Source organism: Notolepis coatsorum (genome assembly GCF_963971535.1).
Source record: "Notolepis coatsorum genome assembly, chromosome: 18".
NCBI classification, from domain to species: domain Eukaryota; kingdom Metazoa; phylum Chordata; class Actinopteri; order Aulopiformes; family Paralepididae; genus Notolepis; species Notolepis coatsorum.
The window spans coordinates 4,945,967-4,961,061 of NC_140182.1; the positions used below are offsets into that span (position 1 = coordinate 4,945,967).

The window sequence follows — 15,095 nt, forward strand, 5'->3', positions numbered from 1 at the left end:
GACTTATGTGTTCCTTTGTTTCTCTTTGTTTCTCTGCCTACCGTCAGCGGCCTTATATTACTATTATTATTATTATTATCATGGCACGTGAGACCGGCTGCTATATACCCTGCGACGGTACCGTGGCATGTGCTAAGTACTATTAGATAAATAATCTAAAATCTTGCAATGTGTGGCATCGACTTAGCCTTCAATAAAAGCGGGGTCTAGTTGAATCATCGACCCGCTCGAACACATCTTCCCTGAATGGAACAGCCCCCCCCTACCCCCCCCCCCCCCCCCCCCCGACAACAAATCGAGATGCGTACAGATTGATCCGACGAGAGATCCACTCCTCCAGCTGGTAGCATAAATCGAACGCCGCGCAGATGTTCCGAACGGGTATACATTGTGTATTTTGACTGGAGGGATTATATGTGTTATTGATTTGATTGTTTGTTGTGTGTGTGTGTGTGTGTGTGTGTGTGTGTGTGTGTGTGTGTGAGTAGCAGGACCCCCACGCCCCCTCTCCGTACACGGCTCTCATCCTCCACCGGAAAGGCCTGGACTGTGGCCTGGAGACTCAGAACCCCGGCTTCAACTGCACCACCACCCAGGGACAGGTCAGTTTAACAGGAGATGGTCCTTCAGTGTTTCCCCTAGGATCTTTTTCAGGGGGGGGGGGGGGGGGCCCAAAACGACTAGTGCTGTCGCGGGGCGCGCGTGTCACGGATACGTGGTGTCAACGGTGTCGTCATAGACGCGCGCGCAGTAAGGCGGTTGTTAGTATCGGTGCGTTTCTCTACACAGAGCTGAAATGAAACGATTGCACATAAATGAGGTAAATAAATATTAACAATATTTATTTACAACACATAAATTAACTTATTTACAATTATACACACAGTAGTGACGACACACATTATGTAGGGTGACCAAATCCGTATGATCCATTCCAAATGTAGGACAGCATGACGATTTTGCGGGACATTTGTTGAAATTGCGGGACAGTAATGAATACGTATGCAAGAATCATGTTTACATAATGTGTTCATAATTTTGATCAAAATATAAACATTTAATGTATTAAAAACACAATATTGTTGCATCTCAATTGCTTATTATACTCATAATTATATAGAAGACCATACCATGCAATCCAACATGCTGTGAAGAGGTTCCTGAGTCCTATGCTATATCCGCGGAGCTAATGATGCTAATGATGGAGCATCACCGTCGGTTGTGTGATAGTAAAGGGCTAACCTTCTGTATTGTCACAGTGAAAGGGTTAATCGGCTGTGGTGTGGCAGTGAAAGGGACATAACATGTGATCTCTCTTGTAATGTGATACTGAAGTGCATACATTGTCTACACTGGCTTCCTTGATTCTAAACATGTCCAGAACATACTACAAAGTTTAAATGTTTCATTCAATGATAATCTGACAACATTTTACAATTATTAAAATGATAATACTTTTAATACTTATTCTTTTTTTTATCATATATACATTTGATTTTTTTTTTTACTTTAATTAACATGTTAAATGTAAATATATCACAGGTATATACAGAATGAATATAATAACATGAGTAGCATGAGTAGGCCTACAAAGAGTGTTATCCTGCATAAGTGAAATACATACATAAACAAATTAAAACGGCAGTGAACAATAGGAAACAACTATTTAAAAAATTGCCTATGGGGAACAGTAGGCTTAAATGGCTGTAACTATAAGAAATGGAGAGCACCATAGTGCACCTACAGGTAGAAATTCGTTTTGACTTGGATCTCACTCTTCAGTTACCGACAGTGTCGCCTTCATGATGCGCGCAGTTGTGAATGATGTGGGCAAGACGGTTTGCCTTCACAATGCTGTCGTGGTCGTCGTGAAGCTTTTTGTACACAGATTTGCATAGTTAACACTAGGCCTAACAAAAATAATGGTTGGTTTCAGGTTGCCGACCGACCCTGCCGATTTAGGTGCGACCCAATATATTTTATGAGTTTAAAAAAAAAAAATTATATATTAAAAAAAAAAAATCATTTTTTTTTTTTTTTTTTTTTTTTTAAAGAATAAAGTTTCATAGAAATCTTAGTCAAACATTTAGTATTATGGATATTAAACATGCTGGCAGAGTACATGCATCCATGTTGTTGTGAACATTTTAACCCTTTCACTGCCACACGACAGCCTGTTAACCCTTTCACTGTGACAATACAGAAGGTTAGCCCTTTACTATCACACAACCGACGGCGATGCTCCATCATTAGCATCATTAGCTCCGCGGATGCGGAGCTAATGATGCTAATGATGGAGCATCGCCGTCGGTTGTGTGATAGTAAAGGGCTAACCTTCTGTCGTGTGGCAGTGAAAGGGTTAATTAAATAAAGAAATTCCCTATCCATAGTCGCCGTGGGAAAGAATAAAAAGAAAAAAAAAAAAATAATCCCTACCTACCCATGGCCAAACTGACAACCAACCTGAAACCAACTATTATTTTTGTTAGGCCCTAGCATTATCCACCGCATATGCAGATATGCGGGCTAAGCCCAGACCATTTTGACGAAGCCTGCTCGTGATCTGGCTGTGGATTGCGTCGCGCACGGCGAGTGGGAAGAGTTTGGCCGTCCCGTGATTAGACGCATCAGATGCGATGAAATAGAATGGCACTGGTAGGCCTATTCGTAACACATGCGCTCGCGCTGGTTAGACTAGGCTATGTAACGTACAGTATTTGCGGTGCATTAGTGCATGGTTGGGGATTAATGAGAGGACAAAAACAATAATGATTCATATTTAAATAGTTTATTGAAATACGGGACACTTATTGAAATGCGGGACATTTTTCTTCTGTTGCGGCATGCGGGACAGATGGCTAAATATCGGGACTGTCCCGCGCAAATCGGGACGTTTGGTCACCCTACACATATGAACTATTTACAATACAGGGAGGCACAAACAACACTCATAACTATTTACAACCAGTGTCAGAGTGAGCGCACTCAAGTTGTTCGGAAATTCGGAGGGCTCAGAGTGCACACTGGACACTCTGACCAAAGAGTTAGTTTATCAGAGCAGAGCTAATCTTTTCCTGTTTTCGGATATGAATTTTCCTGTTTTCGGATTTCTCGGTTTTTAATCTTCCTGTTTTCGGATTTCTCTGATTTTATATTTTTTCCTTTGGATTTAACCAAAAAAAACAATACAACATTTTTTAACTAACTTTAACACTTTGAGTGCCAACGACGCGATTTCCCGTTAGTTCAGGCCAACCGTTCAGTGCCAACGAGACGAGAGATCTCGTTTTTGATCTTTTTTTTTTATTAGCAATTTCCATTTATATTTCATAAATCTAGCCTTACGTTACCACTGGGACTCTGTCTGAGCTCCATTGGGAAAATACCGCCCCCTATCGTCTCTCCGGATGGTACTGCACCCCTTTGGATTGGATTGAATGAAAAGCATGGAGAAAAAAAAATCCTGCTGCCACATTTTACTTGTCAGACAAGTAACCCTAGACGATCGAAGTCATTGCCGAGCCGCAGAACAGTGGAGAATGTATGTTTACAGTACCCAGCGTTGGATCAATAAACGCGATCGATATTTGGAATGGCGATCAGGAATTGGAATAATCTTTTTGGAGAACATCTGATCTGAGGTAAGGAATCTATTTGACCAGTCTTGGGATAATCAGAGCTTTTTTCACCTATATATCAACGTGGGCCGTGTGTGTGTGTGTGCTGATCAGGAAATGGATAAACGATTTTTCAGCCCGCTTCTATATCGTGCATAAGTACACATATACTATCGATAATCTAGCGTTTATTTGAAAACGATTCATAAATAGTGCCTCATAAAAAAGGGCCCTTTTTATGCCAATTTTTTTTTTTATATACTTACAAAAAATTAAATGCATATTAACACATTGGACGCCAAAAACGAGTATACCAGGGGAGCTCCAGTAGCTCACCGCGTACCTCGAACGCTATTTCGGCGTCGGGGACAACCGTGCGCGTCACGGATCTGGGGTAGCGAGTTCGACTCCCGGACTAGCCGTATTTTCTCAGTGTCTTTCCCCCCCATCTATACCCCCATTCAACCTGTTTCTGTCGGTCATACTTGACCAGAAAAAAAGCGATAAACGCGAAAAGAACCAGCTGACTGGTCAAAGTTTAAAAAAAACAAAAAAAAACAAGTATACCGGTACTCGTTATTGCCCGCCATGCGTTGTGCGCCAGAAACGAGTTAACTCGTTTTTGGGATCAATATTAAATTTTTTCGCCATGGCATTCATAATTCATCCAGCCTCCCTCCGGGACTGCAGCTGGACCCTGTCTGATATTGCAACGCCTCAATACCGCCGCCTGGTGGATGTCGGGCGAGTTACACTCCAAGCCAAACCGGAAGTGGCGCTCGGTGCATCGAGGAAATTCCTCCGGCAGTAATATCTTGTAACGTGGGTCCAGATACACACTTGAGTGCATGGGATCGCTTTCGAAACGCAATAATCAATATGATTTCGGCGTTTATTGCGTCATACAAACGGGAAATGGATCTAGCAGATCGATGTCAAATAATTGGAATATTTTTCCTCCAGTCTCATCGGCGAACGGTAAGAGGAATATAACGTTATTTTCAGCCCGATTGTTTATTCATTTCACGGCAATCCATCTGATCAACATATCAACCCATACTAAATAAAGCCGTTACTGACTATCAAGGAATTATAAACGACCCCCCTTTCCTTCACGCATGATGAAGCATAATGTATACCGATCATATGCATTTGAATTTTTTAATATAGCGTGTATAGGAAAGAAACGGCAATCGATAATCTATCATGCGTCAGGGCCTATAACTCGCGTTTTAGGAATTACTGCAGAAAACCTTAAAAACATACTTATATTCACGAGGGTACTAACACGACAATGTATGAATGAAAAAATATAACATTCCCACATCCGGAACGATGTTGAATGGGCCATAGTAATGTCGATATAGCTATAATATTTAAAAAGTTATAGCCCTGCAAAGAAGGTAAACATCTCCATAGGGTTACAGCGCTGGCAGACTGGGCATAAGGATGGGCACAATGCCTGGCAGACAATGTGTTAAACAATACATAATATACAGCACTTCTGTAGGGAGTCTGTAGGGTAAGCACTTATTCCCTCCCCACTGAACATTTAAGGCCTTTTAAGTCAGTGATAAAAGTATCTTTCAAGGATAAGTGAGCTCCTGCACTGATTATTATAGTTCAATATTCTATATTTGATCACCAAAACCCCCCAAAAAGCATAAAAAGGGGCCCCCGGCCCCCACCCAAAAAGGAAATTGGCCTCACGTGCTTTGCGCACCATCGCTTCGCAGGACCAGTGCCCTTTTCAGGCTTTGGCACCTGCCCCTCTAAAGTCCTGTGCCCGTCCCTGACGCGGGCACATTCCACAGACGTGCATCCGTTCCCTAACCTTAACCGTAAAAAATAGCTCCTTTCGCCATGTGGGGTCCAGCCAATGTCCTCCCAAGGAGGAAGTAAATGTCTTCCAGTCATGCCTTGTGGGGACGCTCTGCTCCCCTGCACTGTAAGAAAGCAAGGTCACGCACACACACACACACTTGCAAGATGGTGGAACGGAGCCATAAACGTCTCAGCAGCAGTATGTTACACACCGGCGCTAAGTCTTCCTCCTGAAGCAGTGCGGAGGATTTATGTGGCGCTCTCACTGTGTGACCCGACTGGAAATCAATTGTTCCCTGTCTCTACTTTTCCCGCTCTTAATATCCTTGTTGCACCGTGGAAGTCTTATCTCTCTGCTTTCACTCTCTCTCCCCCTCCCTCCTCTCTCTCCCCTCCCTCCCTCCCTCTCTCTCTCTCTCTCTCTCTCTCTCTCTCTCTCGTCTCTCTCTCTCTCTCTCTCTCTCTCTCTCTCTCTCTCTCTCTCTCTCTCTCTCTCTCCCTCCCCCCCCTCCATCTCCCCCCTCCATCTCTCTCTCCCTCCCTCCCTCTCTCTCCCCTCCCTCTCCTCTCCCCCTCCATCTCTCTCCCCCTCCATCTCTCTCCCTATCCCCTTCCTCTCTCCCTCCCCCTCTCTCTCCCCTCCATCTCTCCCCTCCCTCTCTCCCCTCTCCCCCCTCCCTCCCACCCTCTCTCCCCTCCCTCTCTCCTCCCTCTCCCTCTCTCTCTCCCCTCCCTCCCTCTCTCTCCCCCTCCCTCCCTCTCCCCTCCCTCCCTCTCTCTCCCCTCCCTCCCTCTCTCTCTCCCTCCATCCCTCTCTCTCCTCCCTTCCTCTCCCTCTCGCCCCTTCTCTCTCCCTCTCCCTCCCTCCCTCTCCCCCTCCCCCCCTCTCCCCTCTCTCTCTCCCCTCCCTCCCTCTCTCTCCTCCCTCCTTCTCTCTCGCCCCTCCCTCTCCCCTCCCCCCCTCCCCCCCCCCCCCTCTCCCTCCCAGCTCTCCGTGTCGGGTCTCTTCAGGGGATTGACCTGCAGCTGCTCCAGCCCGTGCTCTGACCCTGATGCATGCTGGGAGCCCGCTGGCCAACGACTCCACGCTCAGCCTGGACCCCATGGAGATCTCCGCCTTCAAACTCAAGCTGCGCTAAGACACACACACAGGGCCCCCCCTCCCCCCACCCCCCCATCCCCCCATCCCCCGAACACCCACCAGAGACCCGCCTCCATCCCTCTGGTCCCGCTCGGACCGGACGGATCGGAACATCAGCGAGCGCGGGCCGGTCTTGTGTCGAGGAGGAGGTGGCTCTCGTGTGTCTCTGTGTGCGTGCGGTGTTTGTTTTTTTAAAGCACCACACAGAGCCTGGACAAAGCGGGTTCCACCGCAGACAGAGCCGCGCGCAGCCAGTCCGGAGAGCAGCTGTTTGAGGGGCCCTGAGAGGCCGAGCCCTGGCTGCTCCTGGTCCTGGTCCACAGCTGTCTCCTGGTCCACAGCTGTCTCCTGGTCCACAGCTGTCTCCTGGTCCACAGCTGTCTCCTGGTCTCCACAGCTGTCTCCTGGTCCACAGCTGTCTCCTGTCCACAGCTGTCTCCTGGTCCACAGCTGTTCCTGGTCTCCACAGCTGTCTCCTGGTCCACAGCTGTCTCCTGGTCCACAGCTGTCTCCTGGTCTCCACAGCTGTCTCCTGGTCCACAGCTGTCTCCTGGTCCTCCACAGCTGTCTCCTGGTCCACAGCTGTCTCCTGGTCTCCACAGCTGTCTCCTGGTCTCCACAGCTGTCTCCTGGTCTCCACAGCAACAACTCGTCCGCTCATTAGTTGGCGTTGTGATTTTTTTCAGCGCAATAGTCGTGGAGAAAGACGAACCCATTATGTTCTGGTTTTTACGAGAACCTTTTATTTAAACGCGTTTACTCCCCCCCCCCCCCCCCCCCCCCCCCCCAGTTCCATCTGGACAAAACTACTGAATGTAAATATCGCCCAAGGAAGCGGAGACCCGGGATTTATGCCGCATCAGAGTGCAATGTTTTCAAAGCTTTATTTCTTAACTTTTTTTTCTCTCTCTCTCTCTCTCTCTCTCTCTCTCTCTCTCTCTCTCTCTCTCGATCTCGATGAAGGACCTCCTCTTCAGTAGAGCTAGTCACACCTCTTTGTTTTTGTACATTTATATATCTAACGGTGACTGACTGTGTAGATGGACTGAAGGCTGGACACGTCACTGTGTGTCACCTGCTCTGCTACAGTGTGTCTGTGTGTGTGTGTGTCTGTGTGTCTGTGTGTCTGTGTGTCTGTCTGTGTGTCTGTGTGTCTGTCTCTTCCCCAGCCGTTCAGTCCGAGCGGCGGGTCTGAAGCTGCAGTTGTTCTCTACAGTCACTGTGCGATTAGGAACTCGGGCTTCACTGAAGGAAGCCTCCGCTGCTATGGAACAGAACGTCTCACCGACGGGACGCTAAGAGAATAAAAAATAAGCGGAGGGATTTTTTTTGCTACCGCAGCGGTCGTCTGGTAAATTTAGACGGGGGGGGGGGGCTTAACTATGACAATTTTTGTTTCACAATCGCTACAATGGAAAATAAATGTTTTTTTTGTTGTTTTTTATTTACACAGATAATTTCAGCACAGCTCCTGTCGACGGTGAAATAGGACACGCTTTTCTTACTACAAAGGATAGTTTCCCCGTCGACAGGGATGCTCGCCGAGCCCCCCCCCCCCCCCCCCCCGCTAAACGCTCCTGAAGCCATTCCTGTGGTGCTTATGCTTTATTAGTACGCCGTTGGCCCAGAGTATGGTTTTATGTACTATACTGTATGCAGTAGAATAGTTTGACAAAGATTATACCTCATATTTAACAATATGGCAATATTGGTATATTATAGTATGTTGATATTTCTGTGAGGAAATGGTATGGCAGAGCAGTGGGGGGGTGTAGTGTGTGTGTGTGTGTGTGTGTGTGTGTGTGTGAGAGATGGGGGTAGTGAAGAGGTCATCGCACTATCAGGGATGGCTCGTAGTATTGCTAAGCATTATGGGTCAGGCGGGGGGGAGAGCATTGGGTTATATTGTTGCACCCCTCTTTCAGTGTCGTACCTGGAGGGGAATCCCCTCTTTCAGTGTCGTACCTGGAGGGGAATCCCCTCTTTCAGTGTCGTACCTGGAGGGGAATCCCCTCTTTCAGTGTCGTACCTGGAGGGGAATCCCCTCTTTCAGTGTCGTACCTGGAGGGGAATCCCCTCTTTCAGTGTCGTACCTGAGGGGAATCCCCTCTTTCAGTGTCGTACCTGGAGGGAATCCCCTCTTTCAGTGTCGTACCTGGAGGGGAATCCCCTCTTTCAGTGTCGTACCTGGAGGGGAATCCCCTCTTTCAGTGTCGTACCTGGAGGGGAATCCCTTTTATTGACACTAGGGCTGAACAATTATTCCAAATCTGACCAATTGCGATATGGTCCCGTGCAATATCCACATCGCAGCGGGTGCAATATGTGTCGAGAGTGGAAGTGCGTGGAGATCTTTAAGAGAAGGCTTAAGAGAACGTCTCCGCTCGGTACTGATCCCAGAGGAGAACATCACGCCATGATAATTTCTAAATCTTTCAATGAAATTGAGAATAACGATGAAAAACCATCATTCCCTCTAATATCGTCAATCATATCGCGCAATATCGGTCGAAAGAATCCCAATCTTTCCCCCCCGATCGTTCAGCCCTACAGGAAGTTTAACTTGGGAACGCGCTGCAGGTTGGGGATCCCCCTCGACTCGGTGGCAACGACCAGAGCGTTTTGATCAACTGTGGTGCGTCCTTTGATCTCATCTCCTCGGTGTTACTTAGACTGGAGGCGGGCGGGCTGCCTTTATGATCCATATCTGCCTTGACGGACAGCGGTGTGGAAGGTATTATCATGTGTGTTCACACTATTGGCACTTGACATCTCATCCTGACTGATAGAATATATATTATTTATTATCCTGACTGATATATATTTATATACATATTTGTTATCTTGACTGATATATATTATTTATATATATATATTTGTTATCCTGACATATTTATATATATATTTGTTATCCTGATATATATATTTATATATTTGTTATCCTGACTGATATATATTAATATATTTGTTATTCTGACTTATATATATTTATTATATATATATGTGTTATCCTGACTTATATATATTTATATATTTGTTATCCTGACTGATATATATTAATATATTTGTTATTCTGACTGATATATATTTATTATATATATATGTTATCCTGACTTATATATATTTATATATTTGTTATCCTGACTTATATATATTATATATTTGTTATCCTGACTGATATATATTTATTTATATATATATATTTGTTATCCTGACCACACGTCAGCACTCCTGTCTTATACCGCCCCACTGTGTCCTTCACCTTTTCATCCAGTAATCTGCTCTACAGAGTCATATCTTCTGTCACAGTTCAGTAATCTGCTCTACAGAGTCATATCTTCTGTCACAGTTCAGTAATCTGCTCTACAGAGTCATATCTTCTGTTAGTTCAGTAATCTGCTCTACAGAGTAATATCTTCTCCGTTACAGTTCAGTAATCTGCTCTACAGAGTAATATCTTCTCTGTCACAGTTCAGTAATCTGCTCTACAGAGTCATATCTTCTGTCACAGTTCAGTAATCTGCTCTACAGAGTAATATCTTCTGTCACAGTTCAGTAATCTGCTCTACAGAGTAATATCTTCTCTGTCACAGTTCAGTAATCTGCTCTACAGAGTCATATCTTGTCACAGTTCAGTAATCTGCTCTACAGAGTCATATCTTCTGTCACAGTTCAGTAATCTGCTCTACAGAGTAATATCTTCTGTCACAGTTCAGTAATCTGCTCTACAGAGTAATATCTTCTCCGTTACAGTTCAGTAATCTGCTCTACAGAGTCATATCTTGTCACAGTTCAGTAATCTGCTCTACAGAGTAATATCTTCTCCGTCACAGTTCAGTAATCTGGGTGGAAGATGTCGACACGTGATTAATATCTGTCCCCCCGTTGTCTCTCGGCTCCCCTCGTCCTCCCGTGTCCTGTACGTCAGTCACTCTATAGAAATGTCAACTTTTTTTTTTATTTTTATTATTATTATTATTATGATGTGATATTTCCTGTAGCACTGTGTTTTGGTTTGTCAAGGTGGACTATATGAAGGACTGGTTTCTATATTTCTCCTCCTCTGTTTCTACACGATGGGTCTGTTGGACAACGACGCAGAGAAGAGCTGCGGAACGAGACTCGGACCCAATAAAAGCTCCCAACGTTCAAACCTTCTCTTTTCACTTTGTCTCCATTTCCAATCGTCACCGGCTGATATTATCTCTAAATGTCATTATGATGTGTTGATGAATTTGAAAGGTGCTGTAAGTGGTATTTTGTTGTTGTTAAAATAAGTGTTAAATAACTCTACATTTTGACAGCCATCACTGATATAGAGTGTCTGGTCAGTAACATGGGTCTCCCAGTCCCTCCACTCTGCAGTAAACAGCCATCACTGATATAGAGTGTCTGGTCAGTAACATGGGTCTCTCAGTCCCTCCTGCTCTGCAGTAAACAGTCATCACTGATATAGAGTGTCTGGTCAGTAACATGGGTCTCCCAGTCCCTCTGCTCTGCAGTAAACAGTCATCACTGATATAGAGTGTCTGGTCAGTAACATGGGTCTCCCAGTCCCTCCACTCTGCAGTAAACAGTCATCACTGATATAGAGTGTCTGGTCAGTAACATGGGTCTCCCAGTCCCTCCACTCTGCAGTAAACAGACATCACTGATATAGAGTGTCTGGTCAGTAACATGGGTCTCCCAGTCCCTCCACTCTGCAGTAAACAGCCATCACTGATATAGAGTGTCTGGTCAGTAACATGGGTCTCCCAGTCCCTCCACTCTGCAGTAAACAGCCATCACTGATACAGTGTGTCTGGTCAGTAACATGGGTCTCCCAGTCCCTCCACTCTGCAGTAAACAGCCATCACTGATATAGTGTCTGGTCAGTAACATGGGTCTCCCAGTCCCTCCACTCTGCAGTAAACAGCCATCACTGATATAGAGTGTCTGGTCAGTAACATGGGTCTCCCAGTCCCTCCGCTCTGCAGTAAACAGCCATCACTGATATAGTGTCTGGTCAGTAACATGGGTCTCCCAGTCCCTCCACTCTGCAGTAAACAGCCATCACTGATATAGAGTGTCTGGTCAGTAACATGGGTCTCCCAGTCCCTCCACTCTGCAGTAAACAGCCATCACTGATACAGTGTGTCTGGTCAGTAACATGGGTCTCCCAGTCCCTCCACTCTGCAGTAAACAGCCATCACTGATATAGAGTGTCTGGTCAGTAACATGGGTCTCCCAGTCCCTCCACTCTGCAGTAAACAGCCATCACTGATATAGTGTCTGGTCAGTAACATGGGTCTCTCAGTCCCTCCACTCTGCAGTAAACAGTCATCACTGATATAGAGTGTCTGGTCAGTAACATGGGTCTCCCAGTCCCTCTGCTCTGCAGTAAACAGCCATCACTGATATAGAGTGTCTGGTCAGTAACATGGGTCTCCCAGTCCCTCTGCTCTGCAGTAAACAGCCATCACTGATATAGAGTGTCTGGTCAGTAACATGGGTCTCCCAGTCCCTCTGCTCTGCAGTAAACAGTCATCACTGATATAGAGTGTCTGGTCAGTAACATGGGTCTCCCAGTCCCTCTGCTCTGCAGTAAACAGTCATCACTGATATAGAGTGTCTGGTCAGTAACATGGGTCTCTCAGTCCCTCCACTCTGCAGTAAACAGACATCACTGATATAGAGTCTGGTCAGTAACATGGGTCTCCCAGTCCCTCTGCTCTGCAGTAAACAGCCATCACTGATATAGAGTGTCTGGTCAGTAACATGGGTCTCCCAGTCCCTCTGCTCTGCAGTAAACAGCCATCACTGATATATAGTGTCTGGTCAGTAACATGGGTCTCCCAGTCCCTCTGCTCTGCAGTAAACAGCCATCACTGATATATAGTGTCTGGTCAGTAACATGGGTCTCCCAGTCCCTCCACTCTACATTCCGACAGCCATCACTGATATAGAGTGTCTGGTCAGTAACATGGGTCTCCCAGTCCCTCCACTCTACATTCCGACAGCCATCACTGATACAGAGTGTCTGGTCAGTAACATGGGTCTCCCAGTCCCTCCACTCTGCAGTAAACAGTCATCACTGATATAGAGTGTCTGGTCAGTAACATGGGTCTCCCAGTCCCTCCACTCTGCAGTAAACAGTCATCACTGATATAGAGTGTCTGGTCAGTAACATGGGTCTCCCAGTCCCTCCACTCTGCAGTAAACACAAAATACATGTCCTGGTATCCTGTCCTCACTTTCAGGAGAGAGAACCCTAAGATATTTTAGCTTATTTGCAAGAAATCTTGCCAAGTCAAATTTTCTGGCAGATTATTTAGCTTCTTTCACATATTTCCTCAACTAGTTTTTGTTTAGGTTTTTTTTCCCAGTGTGGAGTTCTCTCTCCTGATTGGATAAAGTGGGACCATGATACCAGAACATTTATTTTGTGTTTACTGCAGAGTGGAGGGACTGGGAGACCCATGTTACTGACCAGACACTCTATCAGTGATGGCTGTTTACTGCAGAGCAGGAGGGACTGGGAGACCCATGTTACTGACCAGACACTCTATATCAGTGATGGCTGTTTACTGCAGAGCAGGAGGGACTGGGAGACCCATGTTACTGACCAGACACTCTATATCAGTGATGGCTGTTTACTGCAGAGTGGAGGGACTGGGAGACCCATGTTACTGACCAGACACTCTATATCAGTGATGGCTGTTTACTGCAGAGCAGGAGGGACTGGGAGACCCATGTTACTGACCAGACACTATATATCAGTGATGACTGTTTACTGCAGAGTGGAGGGACTGGGAGACCCATGTTACTGACCAGACACTCTATATCAGTGATGGCTGTTTACTGCAGAGCAGGAGGGACTGGGAGACCCATGTTACTGACCAGACACTATATCAGTGATGGCTGTTTACTGCAGAGCAGGAGGGACTGGGAGACCCATTTACTGACCATGACCAGACACTCTATATCAGTGATGGCTGTCAGAATGTCGCGCTACTAATTTAACATGTAGACCACTTATTTTAACAAAACATTATTAAAAAAACAAACACTTACAGCAGCTTTAATAGGACATTCTTATGCCGTTCTCTCCAGTCTCATAGAAACACACCCTTCATACACCTTCCTCTTCACCAGTAGGGGGCAACATTGAGCCGCTGTGAGGAGGACGTCTCATGCTGCTGGCAGATGCTTGAGCATCCGAGCTGTGACGAGTTGACCCCCTCGACCTTCTCACGCCGTCCGCCTGAATACTTTGGGCAGCCGAAGAGTGTTTCCGCGTCTCTGATTGGCCAGGTCATTTCTGGTCATGTGACATGTACGCCCAATCGTGGGACCGCAAGTTTCTACACTGGTTAGGCTTAGGCGCTCGTTCGAAGTCGGTTAAGGTTAGAGTTTGTCTTAGAGCATGGCGATAGAACGCCAGGTAGTTTGCAGGCCCGGAAATAGGCGCAGAACTTGTCGTCCCACGATTGGCGCACATGTCACATGACCTGGCCAATCAGAGCGCAAAACTCGAACGCGGAAGCACTCTTCGGCTGCCCAAAGTATTCACGCAGCCCGTCCTCCGCACCGAGTAGCAGTTAGAGGCCGAGAGAAGCTACTGATGCCAGAGGCAGCTCACCTCTGGAGATAGTGACCAGAATGCGACTATGCTTTTACCAACGCGTTCGTGTTTCCGGGTTCCCGTTTTGCGCTCTGATTGGCCAGGTCATGTGACATGTGCGCCAATCGTGGGACGGCAAGTTCTGCGCCTATTTCTGGGTCGAACAGCCTGCAAACGACCTAACGCCTAGTTTATCACTGGTTAAGCTTAGGCGACTCTTTCGCAGTTGGTTAAGGTTAGAGTTTAGAATCAGGGCAGGCGTTCTATCGCCCTGCTCTAAGACAAACTAACCTTGACCAACTTCGAAAAAGAGCGCCTAAGCTTAACCAGTGTAGAAACTTGCGGCCCCACGATTGGGGCGTACATGTCACATGACCTGGCCAATCGGAGACGCGGAAACACGAACGCGTTGGTAAAAGCAATCGGGCGACCAGAATACTGACCAGGAAGCAGCTCACCTCTGGAGACACTGACCAGGAAGCAGCTCACCTCTGGAGACACTGACCAGGAAGCAGCTCACCTCTGGAGACACTGGAGATAGTGACCAGAATACTGACCAGGAAGCAGCTCACCTCTGGAGACACTGACCAGGAAGCAGCTCACCTCTGGAGACACTGACCAGGAAGCAGCTCACCTCTGGAGACACTGACCAGGAAGCAGCTCACCTCTGGAGACACTGGAGATAGTGACCAGAATACTGACCAGGAAGCAGCTCACCTCTGGAGACACTGGAGATAGTGACCAGAATACTGACCGGGAAGCAGCTGTCTCTGGCTAGAATAGGCTGATAGCAGGCTAATCAAATACAATTTATTTGTAAGGCCCGACAACACACGTTAACTCAATCAGCGCCAGGGGGCGCTAGAGCGCCATCGCTTTAATCAATGGGGAGACTGCGACATTTGCGAGT

General features: G+C 46.5%; 1 protein-coding gene across 1 annotated transcript in view; it reads left to right on the forward strand.

The window, feature by feature from the left end:
• The window catches only part of man2a2 (mannosidase, alpha, class 2A, member 2), a 73,911-nt gene extending 67,222 nt beyond the window's left edge, over positions 1–6,689 (forward strand). Inside the window, 4 exon segments of the mRNA XM_084334632.1 lie at positions 489–602; positions 6,430–6,451; positions 6,454–6,480; positions 6,483–6,689. Of these exon segments, the coding sequence (XP_084190758.1) occupies positions 489–602; positions 6,430–6,451; positions 6,454–6,480; positions 6,483–6,580 (261 nt within the window). The 3' untranslated portion in view covers positions 6,581–6,689.
• The last annotated feature ends 8,406 nt before the right edge of the window (positions 6,690–15,095 follow it).